The sequence below is a fragment of the Chroicocephalus ridibundus genome, chromosome 7, assembly GCF_963924245.1.
Source record: "Chroicocephalus ridibundus chromosome 7, bChrRid1.1, whole genome shotgun sequence".
In the NCBI taxonomy this organism is placed as follows: Eukaryota; Metazoa; Chordata; class Aves; order Charadriiformes; family Laridae; genus Chroicocephalus; species Chroicocephalus ridibundus.
In genome coordinates this window covers 12,539,896-12,563,133 of record NC_086290.1, presented here as the reverse complement: position 1 = coordinate 12,563,133, position 23,238 = coordinate 12,539,896, and the positions used below count along the sequence as shown (strand labels likewise).

The window sequence follows — 23,238 nt, the reverse complement described above, 5'->3', positions numbered from 1 at the left end:
TCACCCTGCGTATACCTTGCTGCTTAGGCCACTTGTACCCGAACTAATTACTGTGCAGCGAATTCGGGTACATTCGCATAGATGTAAGTTTGAAATTGAAATACAAAATTTCCCTGTGGTAAGGAGTGCCCTGGAGGCAGTGCCTGTAAGTCAAGAGCTGAGGTACTGCCATAGACTAATGAAATCCATATGTGGAAATGCTTATTGATATATTGATAGTGTGGTGGTGGTGGTAACCCAAGGATTTTAGGCCACCATGAAACTTCCAGAAACACCTCTTAAAAGCACCGCTGAGATTTCTCTAAGTGCGTCCAACAGCAAATTGGTGCAAGGGACAGGAACAGCACGAACAGAGCTTGGAGCAACTTTTGCGCTCTGCTTGCAAATGTGAAAGCTAGCAATTAACCCAGAGATGCTGGCTTCAGAGTAATCCAAAAACCTTCTGCGGATTTAATTACTTTCTGCAAATGAAGAGTGTGACCACTGCCAAAACTACATGTATGCTGTAATTTTAAATGCTTCATGCCTAGATTCAGTAACTAAATCTGCATTTAGGCATGGAAGCGTCAGGTCCTGTTTTCAGAGATGTGTGGTGCCTACATCTTCCTTCACTGTCAGAGAAAAGTATTGATGCTCAGTGTTTCTGCACAGGAAGGCATCGGATGGAGTGCCTGGCATGGTTTAGGTATCCCATTTTAAGCAATGTCACCATGAACATTTTCTGCCAGAGACTTTTTTTTTGGCCAAATCTTTGTAATTGAATTAAACAGATTTCCAGATCAAGAGAATCTGAGGCAAGTAGTAGCTTCTTTTGGTGCTGAACAGAAATGCAAAAATCCTGCAATCTATATTATAAGATGGGGTCACACTGAATCAGCACTGGTAAATACACAGTAATCCTTGCCAGCATTTAGCCTACTGGCCATAACAGCTCAAGTAACCTTTTCAAACTGTAAGACAGAGGAGAGACGCTACAGTCCTTGGAGCAACAGTGGAGATGCTGTTCCTCACCAGCTGGCTGACCCTGTTGTGGACCAACACTGAGGCAGATGACTTTATGCTCTGTTGCACAAACTATAAGAAGAGATCCTGTTTCATGAGGGATACTTAAAATTTCTGTATTCTGAAGGATTATTTTTTTGTAATCTGGTGGATCTTTTCTGTCCAGAGTATATCTAAAATCAACTGAGTTCCCTGCCGCCATGAATGCGACAAGAAATCCTGGTGACTCCCCTGAGACACCTTGTACCACCAGTGAAACATCCCAGGGTGCACAGAGACAATGTTACGGAAATTGAGATTGCAGCGAAGGGCAAGGGAAGGAGAGGATGATTCCTAATATTGCCATGTTCAAACTTATCACATCTCTCCAATTTTAGGGAGTCACTGTCAATGCTCAGCCACCATAATGTGAATTTTCCCAAAGTTGGATGCTCAGGGCCCGCAGAAGCATTTAGCTGCCCCAGCTCACAGAGGTCCACTTAGTCCTGACCAGCAGCCTGAGAAACATGATAAGGAGCAACAGCAACCTATTTTAGGCATCAGTCTCGCCTACTGCCACCTATCTCGCTGAGGAAGCTTTCAGTTAATGCCATTCAGTAGGACTGAATGTGAAAGTATTACAAACACCTTCAGCACAGGAAACGCATTTGTTATTTCCAGCTGTAGAAGTTAAAAAGTGAACACAGTTGGGTTTTTCCTCCAAAAGCAATTTTTCAAAATATCATGCTTGCTGAATTGTTATTTTAACCAGTTGGTTTAAGTTCCATATAAAAAAAAAGTTTAAAAAAAATGCTGCTGTAATGTGGCTGTATTTTAAAGCATGGAAGTTTGAATTTACTTTTTCAAATAAGCTGTCATTCCTGAGTTCACTTTTCTATATAGAAAGAAGTAATATGTAATAATGAGTAATATAATATATATACAAATAAACTCAGAAACTATATATATATTCCAACACATACATAAATTTTTCTTATCTGAGACGTTCAACACAGACATATTTTGCAGGAAGATTTTGTTCTTAGGATATTTGCAAAGCAGCAAATAGCAAAGAATATTGGGGACAAGGAGAAGAGCAGCAAAAGCATTTTAATTACAAAAGCAAGTTAGAACCACACAAACAAATAAATGTTTTGAGGGCAGCAGCAGTTCTGAATGCACATGAGTCAATCCCGTGCCCTCGACTGGCTGTCCCTCCCGGAGAAACCTCCGGGGAGTCCAGGCATTATTCTTGGCTGCCGGGCATTAATTTTTTGTCTTTTTTTAATATGAGAAAAAAATCCCAAATCTGCAAACATGACAGTGTATGACAGAAGTAAATTTGCTTACTTGTCCTTGGGGTCCTCAAAACCCTGAAAGAAAGGAAAAGGACACAAGGGTTAGGAAACAGGCTGACCTTGAGAACATGAAGTGTCCTGAGAACGGCATTTCAAGAGGAGTTTTCAGGGTGTTCGTTTGTTAGGTGTGGATGGAGAACCGTACCAACACACGGCAATATTTTGTGCTACCGTGTCATCAGGCAGACAGAGCAGTTTTAGAAAAACACATGCCTTCAGATAGAAATTTATGGAAGTGACGATGCAGGAAATGCTTCAGCTGAATGCTGGCATGCTTTATTTCAGCTCTCTTGTTTTTCAGTCACCATAATAAATGCCAGAATGGAAATTATGCTGATATTATAACTGAGGATATATTTTACTTAAAACAAAACTCAGACTGATAACATGGGACAGCTATTGTATTCAACAAGGTTGCACGTCTTTAAGTCGGGGCTTGGCTAATTGGCTTGGATGCATTTTGATTCTCATCTCTTCAGGAGAAAACGCAAGGGGTCTCCTTCCTCTCCCTCATTGCCTGCACACACAAAGCATGTTTTCTTGAATAATATTTCAGGAATTATTTATAATTTTTGTAATAGCCCAAATGTTCACAATTCCTCCAGGGCCACCTAAACTGAGTAAGTGTATTTACGGGTCATCCACAGTTTAAGCGGCTAGAAGGCATCAGAGAAACATATGTACAGAGGCATAGCTCTAGATGTTTAGCATTAACATACCTAAAAGACCAAATTGCCTCAAAATGGCCATTTTGCATGGGCTGAGACAAAATCTGCCCTCTGACATCTTGGCTTAAACTTAACTGAAGTCAAGAAAATTTGTATATTTGACAAGCAGGGTCAAATACACAGGCACAGGGTTTGTACCCTGTGTTCCAAAACATAAAACAAATGTAGCTGGAAGATAGGAAGAATTCCTTTTGTTTTCCTCCCAGAGACCTCAGGCCAAAAACGCTTAGAGCACGTGAGGATATTCCAGCTGCTGGACCTGCTGGGGACAGCAAACTGATCTGTCCTGACCGTAAAAAAGTAAAAATCTTTTGGCAAAAGACCTCCCACAGCCACCTTTTCCAACACCATCAGAAACAAGAACGTTGACCAGATACTAAACCAGAACAGATTTTGCCCTTGCAACTAGTTAGCTATGTGGCGATACGGCGAGAGGCAGAAGTAAAGCCAACACAAGCCCTGAACAGCATCAGCTTTGCAAGGGGAAAAAAGCGGGTTTTTGACCCACTGTTGACTCAGGTCAACAGCCAGGACTGGGATTCACTGAGAGCGCAATTTTCATTTTTACATACTCTGTTTCAGACTAAAAATATACTTCAAACAAGAAATTGCAACTCCAACTTAGCACATCGGAAATTCAGATTGAGGCTTTCTCTCAGTCCCATGTAACAGACACCAGCAGATCCAGTGGGATGGAGGGAACAGTAATGATGATTCAAAGTTAGCATATCCAGTTATCCGAGCCAAAAAAACCATGTACTTTTTGATTTCACAGTAAGGAGTGATGAAGTGATCATTCAACTTTTTGTTGTGTGGCTTTTTTTTTTTCCTTAATCATTTTATAGTTGTCAGGAATATCTGATTGATTTATTTATTTATCCTCTAAGCAATGCTACAACACAGTGCCAAAACCGAAAGCTCACTGACTAATCAGGGAGACAAAATGCTCACTAATTTGTCTGGTGTCATAGTCAGTTAGGCTGAAAAAAAAAAAAAAATCACATGATTAGCTACCATCCAAGAAATAGCAGGAGAGAGAACCGATGAGAAAAATGCTAGTATTTCCTTATTAGATAGACACCAAGTTCACATTTTCAAGCTTATCCACATGGGAACTGGATGACTGACTGCACCGGGAGAGTCCCCTAAAATGGTCTGATTTTCACAGACGGCTGTGTAACCATTCATCCTACTGAAATCCTGAAACTAAACACAGATCTCTCACTCCTGCCTTCTAGGTGCACATATTTGAAGATACAGCTGTCCTGGTTCCGGTGGGGATAGGGTTAATTTTCCCTGGTATTCCATGCCATGTGAGCCACGCCCACCCTGAGCTGCCGGGGGAGGGGACAGGAAGTTGCTGCTTAAAAGCGGGCTGGGGTGTCCTGGGGCCGGCCGGTCGGCGAGCGGAGCGGCGGTTCCGTAATCGCGTTTGTATATTCCCCTACCCGTGTTGTTGTTGTTGTTGTTGTTGTTTGCCTGTTCCCTTTGCTGTTCTGTTAAACTGCCTTTGTCCCAACCCAAGAGTCTTGCCTTTTCTTACGATCCTTCCTCTATTAGGAAGGCACGTGCGAGCGGCACGTGGTTCTTTGTTGCCATCTGAGGCTAAACCACGACAGTCCTTTTTGGTGCCCAACGTGTGGCACGAAGGGTTGAGATAACGACAGAATCCAACTAGAACGTGGAAAAAACGGTTTTGGTTTTTTTTTTTTCTTGTATGCATTTATTTTATTAGGTAAATAGTCACTGGTCATCATGTTGCTTGGTTTGTTCTCATGGCTGTGTTACATAAATTCCTATATGGCTTATGTACTCCCTGCGATGCTGTTTACCATGTCTGGAAGAGGGATGAGGATTATCATTCTGCTGTCCTGTGCGATATCTGTTTATGATATGATAACATCACTGTTCAGACGGCTATTTTGGGGTGTTTATGTGGTTTTGTTGTCCTGTCCGTACATTGGACACTGTCTCTCAGAATTTGTTAATAGTTTCCCCAGCCCTTTTGCCTCCCTTTTCTCCTTCGGGTCAGGTATGACAGCTTTTGAGAATCTTGAATATCCTTGGGATACTCAAACCAGCGTGTTCCTAGTGTTATGTCTCCTGAATACGTTCCAGGTCTTGTTTAGGGTTAAGCAACTATTTAAGACTACCACCCGGAGATCTGCTCCGAGGCTGGATAGTCAGGGGTGGCATGGCATGTGGGAGAGCATGGGCAGGTACCTAGAGAACTACTCACCTCCAATGGTCTGGGACTTCACCCCTGAACAATTACAGGACCCTGATAAAGTGGTAGAATATTTGAAGGGAAAATGCTGTGGCTATTCTAGAGAGGCACAACTCACCGCGCTGTGCTGGGCCCTGGCCAGTATCTACCAGGCACTGCTCAGAATTATGCAGCACCCTCAAGGGGAAGAGATGGAAACCAGACCGGCGGCCCCTGCGGCTACGGCGGCCCCTGCGGCGGCCCCTGCGGCTACGGCGGCCCCTGCGGCGGCCCCTGCGGCTACTGCGGCCCCTGCGGCGGACACTGCGGCTACTGCAACCCCTGCGGCGGACACTGCGGCTACTGCAACCCCTGCGGCGGACACTGCGGCTACTGCAACCCCTGCGGCAGCCACTGCGGCTACTGCAACCCCCGTGGTAGCCACTGCCACTGAACCAGGAAACCAACCTGTGCCGGTATCAGTTGCCCCCATACAGAAGAAGAAGTACACAAAGAAATCAGTTCGCTTAGTAAGAGATGATGATGAACCAGGGCCATCACGAGAGCAGGAGGAAGAGGCAGAACCAGAGATAATTACTCGATCCCTATCCTTGAGTGAGCTGCGGGATATGCGAAAAGATTTCAGCCGACTTTCAGGCGAGCACATTGTCACCTGGCTGCTCCGGTGCTGGGATAATGGGGCCAGTAGCCTGGAATTAGAGGGTAGGGAGGCCAGGCAGCTGGGATCCCTGTCTAGGGAAGGCGGCATTGACAAGGCGATTGGGAAAAAGACCCAAGCCCTCAGCCTCTGGAAACGACTCCTGTCAGGCGTGAGGGAGAGGTACCCCTTCAGTGAGGATGTTGTATGTCAGCCAAGCAAGTGGACTACCATGGAAAGAGGTATCCAGTACCTGAGAGAATTAGCCGTGCGGGAGATGATTTATTATGACTTGGACAATGCCGACTTACCCACAGACCCTGATGAGGTGCGATGCACAAGGCCCATGTGGCGGAAGTTTGTACGGAGCGCACCATCGTCATATGCCAACTCCCTGGCAGTAATGGAATGGAAAGGTGAAGAGGGACCAACGGTGGATGAGGTAGCTGGCCGGCTCCGGCGATATGAAGAAAGTCTCTCTTCCCCCCTTGTCTCAGCTGTGGAGAAATTGTCGCGGAAGGTCCAGCAACTTGAAGAGAATATGTTCTACTCCCCACCTGCACGGGCCAGCATCTCAGCTATTAGAAGCAGGCATTTCCCCACTCAAGAGAGAGAGTACAGAGGGTACACACCACGAGGCACCCTGTGGTTCTACCTGCAGGACCACGGAGAGGACATGAGGAAGTGGGATGTACGACCTACTTCGATCCTGCGGACACGGGTACAGGAGTTGCAAGGAAGGACAACCACAAAAGGGGATCCCTCCAAGAAAAGTGCCGCCCCAGTTTCCAGTGGGCCGTTCCCCAGACAAAGCAGAAGGCCTGATCTTGCTTCTGATCCTCTTGAAGGAACTTCCAAGTCATTTATGCAAGAAGTGAGTAATGGATACTATGACGAGTATTAGGGGGGCCCTGCCTCCGGCCAGGTGGAGGAAAGGGACAACCGGGTTTATTGGACGGTGTGGATTCGATGGCCTGGCACATCAGACCCACAGGAGTATAAGGCTCTAGTGGACACGGGTGCGCAGTGTACTTTAATACCATCAAGCTATAGAGGGGCAGAACCCATTTGTATTTCTGGGGTGACAGGGGGATCCCAAGAGTTGACTGTACTGGAGGCAGAAGTGAGCCTAACTGGGAATGAGTGGCAAAAGCATCCCATTGTGACTGGCCCAGAGGCTCCATGCATCCTTGGTATAGATTACCTCAGGAGAGGGTATTTTAAGGACCCAAAAGGGTACCGCTGGGCCTTTGGCATAGCTGCTTTGGAGACAGAGGAAGTTAAACAGTTGTCTGCCTTGCCTGGTCTCTCGGAGGATTCTTCTGTTGTGGGGTTATTGAGGGTCAAAGAACAACAGGTGCCGATTGCTACCACAACGGTGCATCGGCGACAGTATCGCACTAACCGAGACTCTCTGATTCCCATCCATGAGCTGATTCGTCAACTAGAGGTTCAAGGAGTGATCAGCAAGACTCGCTCCCCCTTTAACAGTCCCATATGGCCGGTGCGAAAATCTAATGGAGAGTGGAGGCTAACTGTAGACTATCGTGGTCTGAATGAAGTCACGCCACCGCTGAGTGCTGCCGTGCCAGACATGCTAGAACTGCAGTACGAACTGGAGTCCAAGGCAGCTAAATGGTATGCCACGATTGATATAGCGAATGCATTCTTTTCAATCCCTTTGGCAGCAGAGTGCAGGCCACAGTTTGCTTTCACTTGGAGGGGCGTCCAATACACCTGGAATCGACTGCCCCAGGGGTGGAAACACAGTCCCACCATTTGCCATGGACTGATCCAGACTGCACTGGAACAGGGTGAAGCTCCAGAACATCTGCAGTACATTGATGACATCATTGTATGGGGAAACACAGCAGAAGAAGTTTTTGAGAAAGGGAGTAAAATAGTCCAAATCCTTCTAAACGCTGGTTTTGCTATAAAGCAAAGTAAGGTCAAGGGACCTGCGCAGGAGATCCAGTTTTTAGGAATAAAATGGCAAGATGGACGCCGTCAGATTCCAATGGATGTGATCAACAAAATAGCAGCTATGTCTCCACCAACTAGTAAAAAGGAAACACAGGCTTTCTTAGGTATTGTGGGTTTTTGGAGAATGCATATCCCAGATTACAGTCAAATTGTAAGCCCTCTGTATCAAGTAACCCGGAAGAAGAATGATTTTAAATGGGGTCCTGAGCAACGACAAGCTTTTGAACAAATCAAACAGGAAATAGTCCATGCAGTGGCCCTGGGCCCAGTCCGGGCAGGACAAGATGTTAAAAATGTGCTCTATACCGCAGCCGGGGAGAACGGCCCTACCTGGAGCCTCTGGCAGAAAGCACCAGGGGAGACTCGAGGTCGACCCCTAGGGTTTTGGAGTCGTGGATACAGAGGATCCGAAGCCCGCTACACTCCAACAGAAAAAGAGATATTGGCAGCATATGAAGGGGTTCGAGCTGCTTCGGAAGTAGTTGGTACAGAAGCACAGCTCCTCTTAGCACCTTGACTGCCGGTGCTGGGTTGGATGTTCAAAGAAAGGGTCCCCACCACACATCATGCAACCGATGCTACATGGAGTAAGTGGATTGCACTGATCACGCAGCGAACTCGAATGGGAAACCCCAGTCGCCCAGGAATTCTGGAAGTGATCATGGACTGGCCAGAAGGCAAGGATTTCGGAATGTCACCAGAGGAGGAGGTGACGCGTGCAGAAGAGGCCCCACCATATAATAAACTGCCAGAAAATGAGAAGAAATATGCCCTGTTCACTGATGGGTCCTGCCGTATTGTGGGAAAGCATCGAAAGTGGAAGGCTGCTGTGTGGAGTCCTACACGACGGGTTGCAGAAGCCAGTGAGGGACAGGGTGAATCGAGCCAGTTTGCAGAGGTGAAGGCTATTCAGCTGGCTTTGGACATTGCTGAGCGAGAAAAATGGCCAGTACTTTATCTCTATACTGACTCATGGATGGTGGCAAATGCTCTATGGGGGTGGTTACAGCAGTGGAAGCAGGGCAACTGGCAGCGCAGAGGCAAACCCATCTGGGCTGCTGACCTATGGCAAGATATTGCTGCCCGGATAGAGAATCTGGTTGTGAAAGTACGCCATGTAGATGCCCACGTACCGAAGAATCGGGCCACGGAGGAACATCAGAACAACCAGCAGGTGGATCGGGCCGCCAGGATTGAAGTGGCTCAGGTGGATCTGGACTGGCAACGTAAGGGTGAACTATTCATAGCTCGGTGGGCCCATGACTCCTCAGGCCATCAAGGGAGAGATGCGACATATAGATGGGCTCGTGACCGAGGGGTGGACTTGACCATGGACGCTATTGCACAGGTCATCCATGAATGTGAGACATGCGCTGCGATCAAACAAGCCAAGCGTTTGAAGCCTCTTTGGTATGGAGGGCGATGGCTGAAATACAAATATGGGGAGGCCTGGCAGATTGATTATATCACACTGCCACAAACCCGTCAAGGCAAGCGCTATGTGCTCACAATGGTGGAAGCAACCACTGGATGGCTGGAAACATACCCTGTGCCCCATGCCACTGCCCGGAACACTATCCTGGGCCTTGAAAAGCAAGTCCTGTGGCGACATGGTACCCCAGAGAGAATTGAGTCGGACAACGGGACTCATTTCCGAAACAGCCTCATAGACACCTGGGCCAAAGAGCATGGTATCGAGTGGGTGTATCACATCCCCTATCACGCACCAGCCTCTGGGAAGATAGAACGATACAATGGACTGTTAAAAACTACACTGAGAGCAATGGGTGGTGGGACTTTCAAACACTGGGATACACATTTAGCAAAAGCTACCTGGCTAGTTAACACCAGGGGATCTAACAATCGGGCTGGCCCTGCCCAATCAAAACTTCCACGTACCGTAGAAGGGGATAAAGTCCCCGTAGTGCACATGAAGAATATGCTAGGGAAGACAGTCTGGGTTAGTCCTGCCTCAGGCAAAGGCAAACCCATCCGTGGGATTGCTTTTGCCCAAGGACCTGGGTGCACTTGGTGGGTGATGCGGCAGGATGGGGAAGTCCGATGTGTACCTTATGGGGATCTGATTTTGGGCGAGAATAGCCAATGAATCAGATTGTGTGCTGTTAATTGCTAAGTAACACTGTCACTGTATGTCCTCATTGCTATAATTACTATCAGTTGTACTACAAGTAAGGCACAGGGATGATGGGATAAGAACTGATCTCAGCAGCTGGCGCCCAGCAGTTTCCTCAAGATCTACATCTTCAGCCCACGGACCGCGTGCATGAGCCACACCAGGTGCACCAGTCACAAGCTCCGAAAAATACAGCATGCAACAGACCAGCACCACCCAGCATCTCACCTGCCCTGAGAGACTGTTCTAACAGATGGAGCCCAAAGCCGTGGATTAAAAGAACTCAACGGACACTTTGGAGGGATGACCCATAAACTAAGGGCATTATATGTGTGTATATATATATATATATAACAGGGGAAAGTGGTGGCAATTCATTGGAACCTGCTGGGCGTGGCATAGATGGTATGGAATAAGGGGTGGATAATGTCCTGGTTCCGGTGGGGATAGGGTTAATTTTCCCTGGTATTCCATGCCATGTGAGCCACGCCCACCCTGAGCTGCCGGGGGAGGGGACAGGAAGTTGCTGCTTAAAAGCGGGCTGGGGTGTCCTGGGGCCGGCCGGTCGGCGAGCGGAGCGGCGGGGAGCGGCGGTTCCGTAATCGCGTTTGTATATTCCCCTACCCGTGTTGTTGTTGTTGTTGTTGTTTGCCTGTTCCCTTTGCTGTTCTGTTAAACTGCCTTTGTCCCAACCCAAGAGTCTTGCCTTTTCTTACGATCCTTCCTCTATTAGGAAGGCACGTGCGAGCGGCACGTGGTTCTTTGTTGCCATCTGAGGCTAAACCACGACAACAGCCCAACCAGGTCGAGTTACCAAAAACATCTCAGCAAGCATATCCTCAAAAAATTCCCCAATATTTCAAGCATGGAAAAATACGTAGGCTGCATATTTAACTGGTCATTTATATGGGTGATCATGTGATCAACATGGAATTTGGTTCTCTCCTGCTTCTCTCCCCCAGCAAAACTGTTATAAGGAAAGTCTCTAAAATAATACAGAATTAATTGATCTAGCTTTTCAATTTAAAATACTAAATTGTGCTTGAAACCCTGGAAATTATTCATGCTGGTAGCTCAAATTAAATTGGAGTTTCAAAATTAAAAACTCAAAAAAGGTGTATTCCAGGTAAAGCAAAAAAGGAAAACATTATTACATTTTCTTTCCCGGATCTTCATTTAACAAGGCCAAATATTTAAGAGTGACTTGAACTTTAATTAGAGAGAATCAGCTTAAAATTAAATGTAGTAGGAACCTCTTTAAGTTAAGCAAATTAAATGATTCACTTCAAATGTTCCCATTTCATATGAAAGATTCTTCAAGCAGAATTGCCAAAAATGGAATTGTTATGGAGAAAGGTCTGCAGGATTATTTTAGGAAAAACACCCCATACACAGCTTCTTAAAAAAATGGTCGTTTATTACAGATCTTTCTTATTTGCACTGAAAGATCTTGCCAGGATACAGGGCAAATATATCTCTAGGATCTAGCTGTGACCAGAGATTTTCTTCCCTATCCACTAAAGCGCCCATGTCTCAATCGCATACCAAGAAGCCTTTTAAGTGGAGGAGATGATCACACACACAGGGTCACGCTGCTCACCCTATTTGGGGTTGGGAGGGAAATCTCCCCCTGGGTTTTGGTTAACATGTTTTCAACTTCCTCCTACTTGGTGGGCATGCTTGGTCCTTTGAAAAATCTGCACTTAAGTTATTTCCTTCCACTTGCACGAGGCTTGGGCACTAATGATACGTCGGTCTTTTTTCTTCTCTGCAGCTGGCAAATAGTTTAGTTTCTTGTGGACTCAGATGCTTTGCTCTAACTAAAGCCCTTTGGCTCAGCATAAGGCTGCTCGCGCGAATTGCAATGGATATACACTAAGTACAATCGATCTTGCAGAAATATGGTCTACATGGATTTGCCTTCACTCCTAACACTCATGATCTAGGAGACAAATTTCCAAGCTCAAGCAGGAAAGTGAAATAAGGGGGGCTGCTGCTGCTGCCAGCATGTGTACAAAGCCACTCTCCAGCATCCCTGCTGTCACCTGCCCGTGACAGCCTCGGCTATAGAGCAGGTTCTGAGCTGCACAAAGATATGTCAAAATTGGCATTTCTGCGCACACACATACAAAAACTTGAATGCCCAGAAAAAATAGCTGCTAAAAATGAGGTGCCTATCGTTTAGGAGGGGAGGGGTAAGGGGATAGGAAGAGAAACAGCCAGTTCCTGGAGTTCAGTATATAAATCCCCTCTTGACCGCTTACGGATGTGTGCCCAGCAGACTGAAGCTGTGCTGATGGCTTTCTAGGGTGCTGTGTAGAAAAGGCTGGGAATTGTCAGATGGGAAGAAAATGGCAAAAGTGGTGATAGCTACAAGAATCAGACAGACAGGAGTTCACAGGAGTTCAAGAACAGCTCCGTAATCCTGATGATGTAGTAGCCCTTGTTAAGGCCCAAATTCCTTTTCTCTAGAAGGGAATATGAGGCATGAGATAGGTCTTATCGCAGTGCAGTCCTAATGGACTGCTGCATATAGGACCTCATGAAATTTTTATTCAGTCTCATTTGAAATATCCCTGATACAGGAGTTTTTCCCCTTCCCCCAGGAGGCTGCATTATTCTGCCATCAGATTGCATACATAAAGGTAATAATATTTAATAATTGCTCTGAGACTAAGATGGTTCTCTCTTTTACTTCAGGAATATTAACCCAAAGTTAGCCGAACCAGCTCCCTTAAAGGCACTAGTACCTACCAAAGAACAGTCCTGCTCTTTCTTCTTTTCTACATGAGATTCCCAAAAAAACATATTTTTTATGGCAGGTCAGGTGCCTCTGAATTTACAAGCACTTACTTTTAATGACCATCCCCAGTGGGAGTAGACATGTGCAGGAGGAAAAAAAAAGGGAATGTTATATTACTGCATCTGTCCCTAAGGCTTACTATTTTATGGGGGATATTTCATGAATATCTATTGTGCTAAAAGCTCCTATGACTGCCATTCTCTGCTTGACTTCTAAATTAACTAAGCCCTTTTCTTTGAAGATTAAAACGGATTCCTTAAATAGAATGATAAAGTGTTTGTCAAAGCCATGACAAGCTAACTGCTATACCATAATGCTTCAAATCAAGAACCGTTAGAAATAATAATTCTAACTTTGAGAACATTAGCTGCAGTTATTAACATATTGTAAATATGCAAAGGAAAGTGGAATAGACTTTACATCCTTTTAACTTTTCATTTAGCTCCAAAAATAAGACAGCAGAGGGGCTGATGAGCTCTGTGACCTTCTTAATGGCAACGTGGCTGGGAAGCATGGATTCCACCTTAAATCTTCACTGGCAAATACAGCAAAGATCGTAAGATCAAAAATGACAGAGAAACTAATTTTTCTTGCCCTTTTTTCATCTCTAGAACAAAGCTGAAATGGGACTTACATGATGTTCAAGCAAAAATCGAAAGAACTTTAGACTTAGGGACAAAATGAGCTTTGTAAGAGGTCAGGCCAACTTGCAAGGCGAAGGTGCTTCACAGAGACAGTGACCATGGAAAACTGAAAAGGAGTGACAGGTTGAGAGTGGATGTAGTTAAAAACAAACCTCATTTGGCCCCAGCGCAAAACTAATTATTCACATCTGTTTTCAGCAGTGGTATACATTCTGCCTTTGTCTCTGTGGTCAACAACACAAGGCTACGGAGATAGATGCTGTCAGGTGTAAAAGCAGAAACAAAACTGAAGGACTTCAAAGCACTCAAGCCAGAAATAACACAATTTCTATAACAGAGTCCAGAAAGAACTGGCACAGAAAATACTAAGCCTGATAGGAAGGATATTTAACAAGCATCTAAGTGCAGAACAACAAACTGGCAGAAAACCAGTTTATGAAACAGATTATATGATGAGTGTGTCTGCTATAGCTGGAACATAGACTAATGAGCTCCAAAAAGGAAAGCTGAAGTGCTCCCTTTCTGCAGCCCACCCCACTTGATAAATAGACTTTCATTCCTCTGCACTGGTGGCAGATGGTGAAACCCTCTACTTTGTTCTACTCCAAATAATTTGGTATGCAGCCCCCGGTTGGTAGACTGGACCTGGCCGCACCCATGAATTTATTTGGCCCATCAGATTTATATCTACAGAACATAATGGTTGCTTTCGAAACAGGTTTCCCCCCTTACTTTTAATTAACTTCTGGCTGTGAATTCACACCTCTGAGAAGTGCAGGTTGCTCACACTTTCCAGTTTTCTGTGAACCCAGAATCCATATCTCTTCAGTTCAAAGGCCACACTTTCAAGTGAAAAGCTGTGTGACTCTGTGCCTCACTTACGAACAGTTACCAGAACTTGCAAAACAGGAGAAGACATAAAAATAGGTAGTCCTAGAAATGCTCTGAATCAGTTCCTGGCTCCTTAATCTCTGTCCCTTCATCTCTACACTCCAAATCATGATAAACACAACAAACTTCTACAGAAACTACTGTCAAACAGCCTTCTAATCAGATGCAGACAGATTGAATCCAAGCCTAACCAGCCTTAATTGAAATTGCCCGCTGGCGCTGGCCAGAGCTGCTCACCCTCTCCGAAAACCAGACCCAAACCTGCTGACCCAAATCCTTTTGTCATTAAAGCTTACTGTCCGCTTTAGGAAGCTTTGGAAATCGTTCTGGTAAGTGTCGGAATCTCCACCTCTGATGTCCACCTGTGCAACACTGCCACCAACATCAGAGGAAATGTTTCTGCAAATAAAGGGGAATTGGTATCTTTATTTCTGGAGGCTTAATTTAGTCCCACTTAGAAACTGCCTGACACTTTTTAGCAGTGTCTCCATCCAAACCACCTTTTCCCATATGACTACCATTTACTCTAGGGAAAAAAAAGGGTGTTGAATGGTGGAAACATTATCAGTGGAAGACTTCCAAGCAGATATTAAACTCTACCTATGTTTCACAAAAGCAGCTGCAGATCAGCTGTTGCATCTCGCTGACTCTTATCCCTCTTTTAAAGAATTTAATCACGGATGATTGCGAGCCCTGATCAACTAGAGTAAAAGTTAGGTTTACAGATGAGGATACAAAACCGCATGAAGCCTCTGGCAATTTGAGCAACGTACAATATTTTACATGGCTCCCACTCATTTATATGAGATCACATGGAACATGTGAATCAGGCAAATCCTCTTCTCACAAGCACCAAAGCAATTAGGTAGGATAACTGCAGGATAGGATTCCTCCCCTTGCTGTTTGTGAGCTATCTGAACCAAATTGGCTATACAAAGCCCAGACTAGACTAACAATTTCCTCCCAGGTCTATAGCAACACATGGTGATTACAGCAGAAAGGATTGCTCGAGGGTTTCTCCCTGCTTGATTACGAGTTCAGGGGATTTTGCATACTACAATAGCAGTGAAAAAACAGTGGGTCAAATTCTTCTCCACTGGGTGCCCCTGTCCAGCTCCGCTGACGTCAATGTTGCTATTACCAGATTTAGCAGATGATTGCTGGAAAAGAGGATAATGGTGACCTCCAGTCAAATGAAACCTTTAGAAGGAGGGTGAACTCCGGGTGCCTCATTCATGGACTCAAATCCACTTCTCTTTGATGAGGCTGCACTATTGACTGAGGAAAACTTGCCCTACTGAGTTTTATTTTGATTTTTTAATCATTTCTGATGTTTAAGCAGGAGAGTTGGCACAGAACCAGCTATAGCGCCTGTTCCTCTGATGCACCTGTTCCCCAATTTTGATTTCCGAGTAACAAGAAAATCTATTGTAAGGGCAACTTGGAAACACAAAAGGAGGAAGTAAGCTGTGTTTGCCATGCAACATGCAGAGAATTGTTTGATTTAGGACAGGGTGAACACAACAAAGAATTACATTTTATGGTTGAATGACCAGGCTTGTAGATGACTGTTGCTTCATTAGAAATTAAACAACAAGCAATCAAATATCGTGTAGAAGACTGTGCAGAGCTCTGAGCAGCACTGCAAGGAATCAGGCAGTGCCTACCTGAAAGACGAGCTTGTTCTTTATTGACCGGGCATATGCAGGATGCATTTTTATAACCTTGTCTCACATTTTTAACATCTGCATGCAGTCATATTTCCTACATGAGTATAATCCCTATTTGATTTTATTTTGGGTTTTACTTTGTAACTAACAACACCGGCGTCATACGCAATTTCATTGCAAATTAAATGCTTCACTAGTTAGACTCAGACTCATGACAGAAGTACGGTCAGACTGAAATCAGTATTGCAGATCTTCAGGGTTTCCTCTTTCTGTTCCTAAACTTCCTAATGTTAAACCTTTCCAGCAGCTGAAAAGATAAAAGGAAATCTGCCAGGCACCTACAACAGGGCTCAGTAATCCTGTTAGCCACTCTGCTCACATTTGATTATAAGGACTCAGAGGTACCTGTTTCTGAAGCAAACCTTCGACAAAGCATGTACCAGTGGAACAAGCTAAGCTTCTCAGTCATAGTAACCACTGTAAAATAAATATAATAGCTGTATGGTAGCCTTAAGATCCAACAGCAGGACTTTCCACAGCTGAGTAGATCTCATGATGCAACTAATGCTTTTTTTTTTTTCTTTTTTAAGCCAGACAGCACTAGGCTGTTTCAAGTCTGGTTGTGAGACCTCAAAAATGACCCATGTCTTCTGGGCAGCATTAATAAAACCTCAGTAGGAGTGCTGGCTTCAGTGCGGGCACTGCCTCTTATCCACGAAACGGCAAGTGCTCAGAGGGGAACAAGAACAACCACCGGCCTGGAAAGCACCAACCAGGGAACAAACTTAATGAGGGAATTGGAGCTGAGCAGAGGTATGGTAATAGTCTTCAAATACAGGCAAGATAACTGTAAAAGGGGTGAAATTGAATTGTCCTCTGTCTACTGTGAATACCTCACACCACACTGTGCTTTAAAACTGAAGTGAGGGAATCTGAAGCAAAACATCAAGAAAAATAATCAAACTGTTGAAACGGATGCCCAGCAAGACTGTGGGATTTCCATCTTTTGAAGTTTTTAAACAAGGGCTAGACAAAGAGGGGAGATCGATGCCACAAGCTCTGTGCAGCCTAGATTGGAAACTTCGTAAAATCTTTACATCTATCTCATATAAATCTTATATTCTTTATTCCCTATAAATTCTCCTAATATAGATTTTTAACATTATTTGCAAAGGATTTTGTGATGCTCCTCTAGACTGAAAATCCTGAATAAAATAAATAACATGTTTTCAGGAAAATCAGGAATTCCACAAGCTCCTTATACAGTCTATTCCTTGCATCCAAGATTTTTTTTAACTTAGATCTTCCTCACAGCAAGTTAAGATGATTACTTTTAATCCTGCCCTTTGCAGTCATGGAGAATGATTAATCATTATCTTTTGTCCTTACAAACCTTCATATATTTGAAGACTTTTTTTTCTATCAAATCTTCTCCCTTCTAGACTAAACAAACTCAAATACTTTAACACTTCTTCACAGGTCACACTGTTGAATCTCTCCTAATTTGTAATTTTCTCCACTGGACTATGTCCAATTCATCCACATTCTCCTAAAGGACTGTAATCCCTAACTGGATGTGGTTTTCCAACTATGACTTCAATAATGCTAAGCGGGGCAAAAGATGCAAGAGAATCATTTTTCATCTAGAACAGCCCCGTCATTTTGGAAGATATCAACATTTGCCTTTTTATCGCCGTTTAGAATGTACCTCTTTCAGTTTACATTCAACTACAATCCCCAAATTGTTTTTTTTTTTAATAGTAGTTTTGTTTTGCTGATGAAAACTGAGACATGAGTATTATTTCCAGAAGTCTAAAATCCATCAATATTTATAAAAGCACTCTGAAATCTATACTGGGAAAAGCAAAGTATTTCTTAGTGGTTTATAAATATTGTTATAGCTATAATTATACCTGTACTCTGAAATGCTTTCAAGTCCGTTTATTTTTGACCCTTGTGCAATTAAAAACTGGACGAGAGAGACAGTGGGGAAGACAAGGCTGGTGCACAGAGACTTGGGGCAATGCTGCTCCTTTGCGTCCACCACGAGCAGTACAAAAGTCTGCATTTCCAGAGACACATAGTCACTGGTCCTGGACTGACTGCTTTTGTTTAGGAAACAAGAAAACATGCGGTCAAAAGCAACAAAAATAGAAAGCAGCTGTGCTGCTCTTCTGCTGTGCTCTGGCTCTTTTCATACTCTGTGTACAGCCACAAAGCTGATCCTGCCCAGGCTTCTCCCCCAGTCCAGGGCGAGGGAGGCAGCCCCCCACCCGCAGCATCACCCCGTCCAATACGGGCTCCCAGGGCCAGGGCTCCGGCAGATGTTGCCAGCCCAGAGCAAGACTCTTTGCCCTCCCATGCCACTTCTACCTGATCTTCCTCTCCTGCAAATTTACCAGGTTTTTACGGGCAGCCACCGACCTCTCAGCCCAACTCAGCGCAGTCCTCAGGACCGGCTTTCTCCGGGCAACAGCTCCACCAGCTAATAGGGGTCAGGGTCAGCAATGGGCAATATTGGTGGCTCCTGCTTGCTGCCTCCTTGGAAGCTATGCACGGCACAAAAGGCCAACGCTAAGCAATGGGAGGGGAAAAAGAAGGATTGGAGGTGGTCTGGAAAGCAGACCAGTACATGAGGAAGATGGAGGGGCTATTGAGCAGGTCAGGATGAGTTGGCACAGTTGCAGTTCGTAGGGAAAGACTAGGAAAGTAATTCCAGTTTTCCAGGACATTTTAGATTACTGCTCCATGGACACATGTAGGATATTTTATCTTTTTTATATGTGTGTGCAAATGCCTGAAAGAACTCCTGTGTGCCCAGGGGGATAACTTAGCCTAGGAGCATTGAGGAAAGTCAGATGGACCCAGCAGAGGTTAAGCTCCAAGCCACAACATGGAGTGAAGCAGGGACCAACGACCTTCCCGTGCTGTCCCACACAAACCCTGCCGGACCCGCACCTTGGCGTGATGCACTGCCCATGTGCCCAGACATGGCAGCGTGTTGAAATGCCACGACAAAAGAGGAGCGGTGGGAAAAGTCTGTCTCATCCAGGACTACTGCTAATATATCCTAAGAATAGACACAGCTACCAGAGCCAGCATCCAAAGGAAAGAAAAATGGCTAAAATAATTCTGTTTTCTATTAACTGTAACAGTTCCCTCCAAAAAATGCAATTCAGGGAACTTTAATATTCTCTTTCGGGGAATTGTAAGTAGTACCACAAAAAAAATAATGTCTCTCATTCTCTGGGAATACAGTTGTCTTCATAATGCAAAATGTTCTAAGTTTGGGACAAAAAACTGTGCCCTTTATAACCATCCATATTACTCCCTACACACAAATGTGTTCATATCTACATATCAATATAATGTAACTGCACATCACTGCAACATCACCTGGCTCCTGCCTGGGGACTATCTCACAATTACCCTTATAAACACCTGTTTCGAAATTACAGGGCTAAGGAGCTCCAGGTTTTCAAGAGAAAGGAATTGTTGCAATGCTTGCCTTTGGCACACTACTTTGACTAATCCAACCTTACGTGTTCCTAGCTTCCAAGAAAAAAGGCTACATGCAAGAGGGCTGGGGGAAAGGTGGGTGATGTAGAACAAAGAGCACGTTTTCAGGAGCTTTGAAAGCTGGTGCGGCTTACCAAGATCAATGACATGTCATCCCAGAGGAGCGCTGAAAAAAGCCTTTGTAGTTCTGCTCCCCTTCTGTCTGTCTGTATTTTGTGTTTCTAAGCAGGCAGTTTGCAGCCGGTGTGCACTGTACACGCGCCTGAGCACACACAGCATCCATCTAACACAATGCTGGAGATTACAGACAAATAAAGTGCTGTGCAAAGCTGGGTGGTACAAAGAAATGAGTATTTAAATTAGAAGTTAACACAGAGAGAAAGAGTTGAGACAGGAGATGGAGAAATCGTTCCGATGATCTAATCAATAAAATGTTGATCTAGCAGATATTAAAACGGTCTCTAGGCCACAGACAGCAGCATGTTTTCATTTTGACTAATGCATCTCAAACATAAAGCGGTAGGAAATACTGTGAATAATACATTTTAAAAAATAGTCCCCAAGAACAACAAGAAGTCTAGCTGAAAATAATACATCTGAATCGGGTTTAAATTGGTTTTCAAAAAATAGCCTGATGCATGTAATACAGACAACATCAGCCTCTCTAAAAAGAGCTTAATACAGGAGGCAGTACAGAAGCAGACTGAGTGGAAAAGATTTTCTGAGCTGCTGAATTTATAAAAAGGTAAATACCATTACAGGGAAGGTTCAAGATAAGGGGCTGGGGCGGGCGGGGAACCAACAGAGAAGCTTTTCCTCCTACAAGCAAGGGGCAGTGAAGTTTTTAGGACTCAGCTTGATATTTCAATAAATAATTATGTTTTTCCAACTGAACAACCAACTAGACACGGCAAACTGTAATTAACACCAAGAAGCATAATACCATTTGGCATGCGTACACCTTGTTTCTGAACAGGAGGCTGCAAGAACCCCTTAAAAGCTATTCAAAGAAACTTATAATTATGTGCTAGTGTTATTAGGCTCTTCTAAGAATGTCATGCCTATTGAGCACACCCTATTGAAAAGCCCACATAAAAATGCACAGTTCCAGTGATCTGTATGCTTATGTCAGAAGCCCTCATTTGGAGATCTGAGAAATGAAAGAAACATTACTATGGAGATTAAGAAATTCAGTTTAGCACTGTAAAATAATATTATGATTGAATAATATTAGCACCAACTATTAATAAATGTGACAGCATTTCCCATTAGGAGACACCATATGCAGTTGCTTATAGCTATGGCAAAATTTTTAAGCTGTGGGAGTGAATCTCATGTTAAAAAGTTCTTTGAATACTTTAAGGCTTTGGTGATCTGGAGCAGAACTTTGACTATAGGCAACAAAGTGGGCAACAAATCCACACTTTTGACTGTGTATGAAGGGTCAAAACAGCGTTAATAAGGTTATAGAGCACTCTGATTATGCATGCAATTATAGAGGTGCTAAATATTTTTGTTAATGTTACAAAATAGCTGTTATAATAGAAACTCTCTTTTCTTCATCTTTATTGCAGGAAACAAAGATATCATCTACAACTTTATGTAAAATAAGCCATAAAAGTGCTCTCAGTCCAACTGCACTGGTAACTAGCTCTTGTTCATTTTAATTTAGAAGGACTGAAGGGTATAAGCAAGAAATGAAGATGCCTACTACCTTAGGCCAATTAATCCATGTACTTGAGAATGTATTCTCAAGAGTTAATCACAGCCGCATAATTCCTGGGGACCCATGAGTATATATGGGCACGTAGCTTATAGAAGGTGAACAGCATCTGGCTGTTATAATGCAAGCAAGAAACCCCTGCAGGTGCTGAAGTCTGTAATGATCTAGTAGAAATGTATGTCAGCTGCTGTTTGAATGCTTGGGTTGCTGAGCAATTTTTGTAGATAATCACGTCTTCTCACACAGCCTGGATGAGTTTTCAGAACATGAGACAAGTCAGACAAAAGAGCCGCCTTTGTGCCGTTCAGCCTCCCTTCCCTTCTCAAACAACCTTGCGCCTCATCTCACAATCACTCACCTCCAGATGTACCAATTTTTATTATTTCTGGAGTCAAAGTAGAATTTACCACCCCCATTTGGAAAACACCCTCAGGGCTGCAAAAACCTTCAGACAAAGCAAGGAGGGATATACAATGCTGTATTAAGAAGAAAAGAAATTAATGTCCATAAAGCAAGACATTACCATTCTCTTCATCTCCTTGGAGACCTGGTGAGCTCCAAGGTGGTTATAAAAGGGCCGGTCAACGCCCCAGTGTGGCGGGTTATGGCTGATGGAATTAGCACGCTGACGGTTCATCTTGGCTATTGTGGCTTTCTCGTCTTTCTGAAATACAAACGAGAGAGAAATGCAGAGTAAATTTTTGAAACGTTTACATGGCAGTCATTCTCCGAGCATCTCTCACTCCAGAAGGTGGCTTTGCGCCTTGAACTTTATGAAGTGGTGCTGATCAGAAGTAGTCCCAGTCCACCATTTCTTTTCCTTCTCATTTTTTTAGAACACTTGTCCCTAAGTGAGGCACACCATTTTACTTCTTTGTTTGTTTTGAATAACCACCATAATCTGTGTAAACACATGGAGCATTCCAAAATTGAGACATCTATTTTCTTTTTTAGTAAACTGAATCAGACAGAATAATTTCAGAGAGGAAACTGCAGTTCCAAGCTGAGATACTACACAGAGGGTCCTCAAAAAACAAAAATAAGGCTGGTGCATCCGCAAGAGAAATGACAGACAGAGTGATCTGGTTGAAGAACGGGAGCCTTGAAGCTCCTTGAAGCTACGGGAATAAAGGACACCTTTCTCTGTAGGTACAAGCAAATAATTTTCTACACTTGCAAGAGCATCTTCCCAGACATGTTAAAGAAAGCATGTAAACCTTGTAAACACCTTAACTGTGTATCTTTTAATAGTATTGCAGAATGTGACAAAATGGTCCCCTCTACCCTAATGCTAGCTGCAAATTTTATCATTTACATTCACTTTCCTGAAGCTTGGAAAAAATCTTTGGTTTTGTTATTAGAGCTGGTTTTAACTCCTCATTGTAGTTGGAGCTTACTGCAAAGTTTGCACAGGATCTGTCAGGAAGGTTTCATTCAAGCTCACTGCCAGTTACAAGAGCACAGAAGTGCAGCACGTAACTAGGCTGAACAACAGGCTGACTAGTTCCTTATTTTGAATGTATTCTTTAGCTAAAAAACAGGCAGATTTCCACATGGAATGTGTTCTGCGGAAAGACAGGAGTTTGTTGCACAAGAACAAACCCTTTAATCTCCTTTAGCAAGGAGATCAGTGAGGACTGTGCGATTCACCTGTACTGACTCAGAAGGCAGAGGGGTGGCTATTATTACATTCTTGCTTAGAAGAGGCAAACCTGGGAGAGCTTGAAAATTTGGGCGGCAGGGGTAGCTACAACTTGGCTGTTTATTACTTGAGAGATGAAACTTTTTCAAGAGAACTGCCGATTCCATGAGATTACTGAAAAAATGAGACATAATAGTTAATTTTGGATTACAGAAAGAGTTCAGACAACTGAATAATTTAAAAAGAAAGCATCCGTTGTTTTAAACTCCAGAATTTTTGTTGAAGTGTTGTATGACAA

The 23,238-nt window shown here is 43.9% G+C and overlaps 1 protein-coding gene across 1 annotated transcript in view; it reads right to left on the bottom strand.

The window, feature by feature from the left end:
* The window catches only part of ADCY5 (adenylate cyclase 5), a 230,371-nt gene that overhangs the window by 33,130 nt on the left and 174,003 nt on the right, over positions 1-23,238 (bottom strand). Inside the window, exons 8-9 of the mRNA XM_063340647.1 lie at positions 21,822-21,962; positions 2,332-2,354 (exon numbers count right to left, since the gene is read on the bottom strand). Of these exons, the coding sequence (XP_063196717.1) occupies positions 2,332-2,354; positions 21,822-21,962 (164 nt within the window). The remainder of the gene's footprint in view (positions 1-2,331; positions 2,355-21,821; positions 21,963-23,238) is intronic.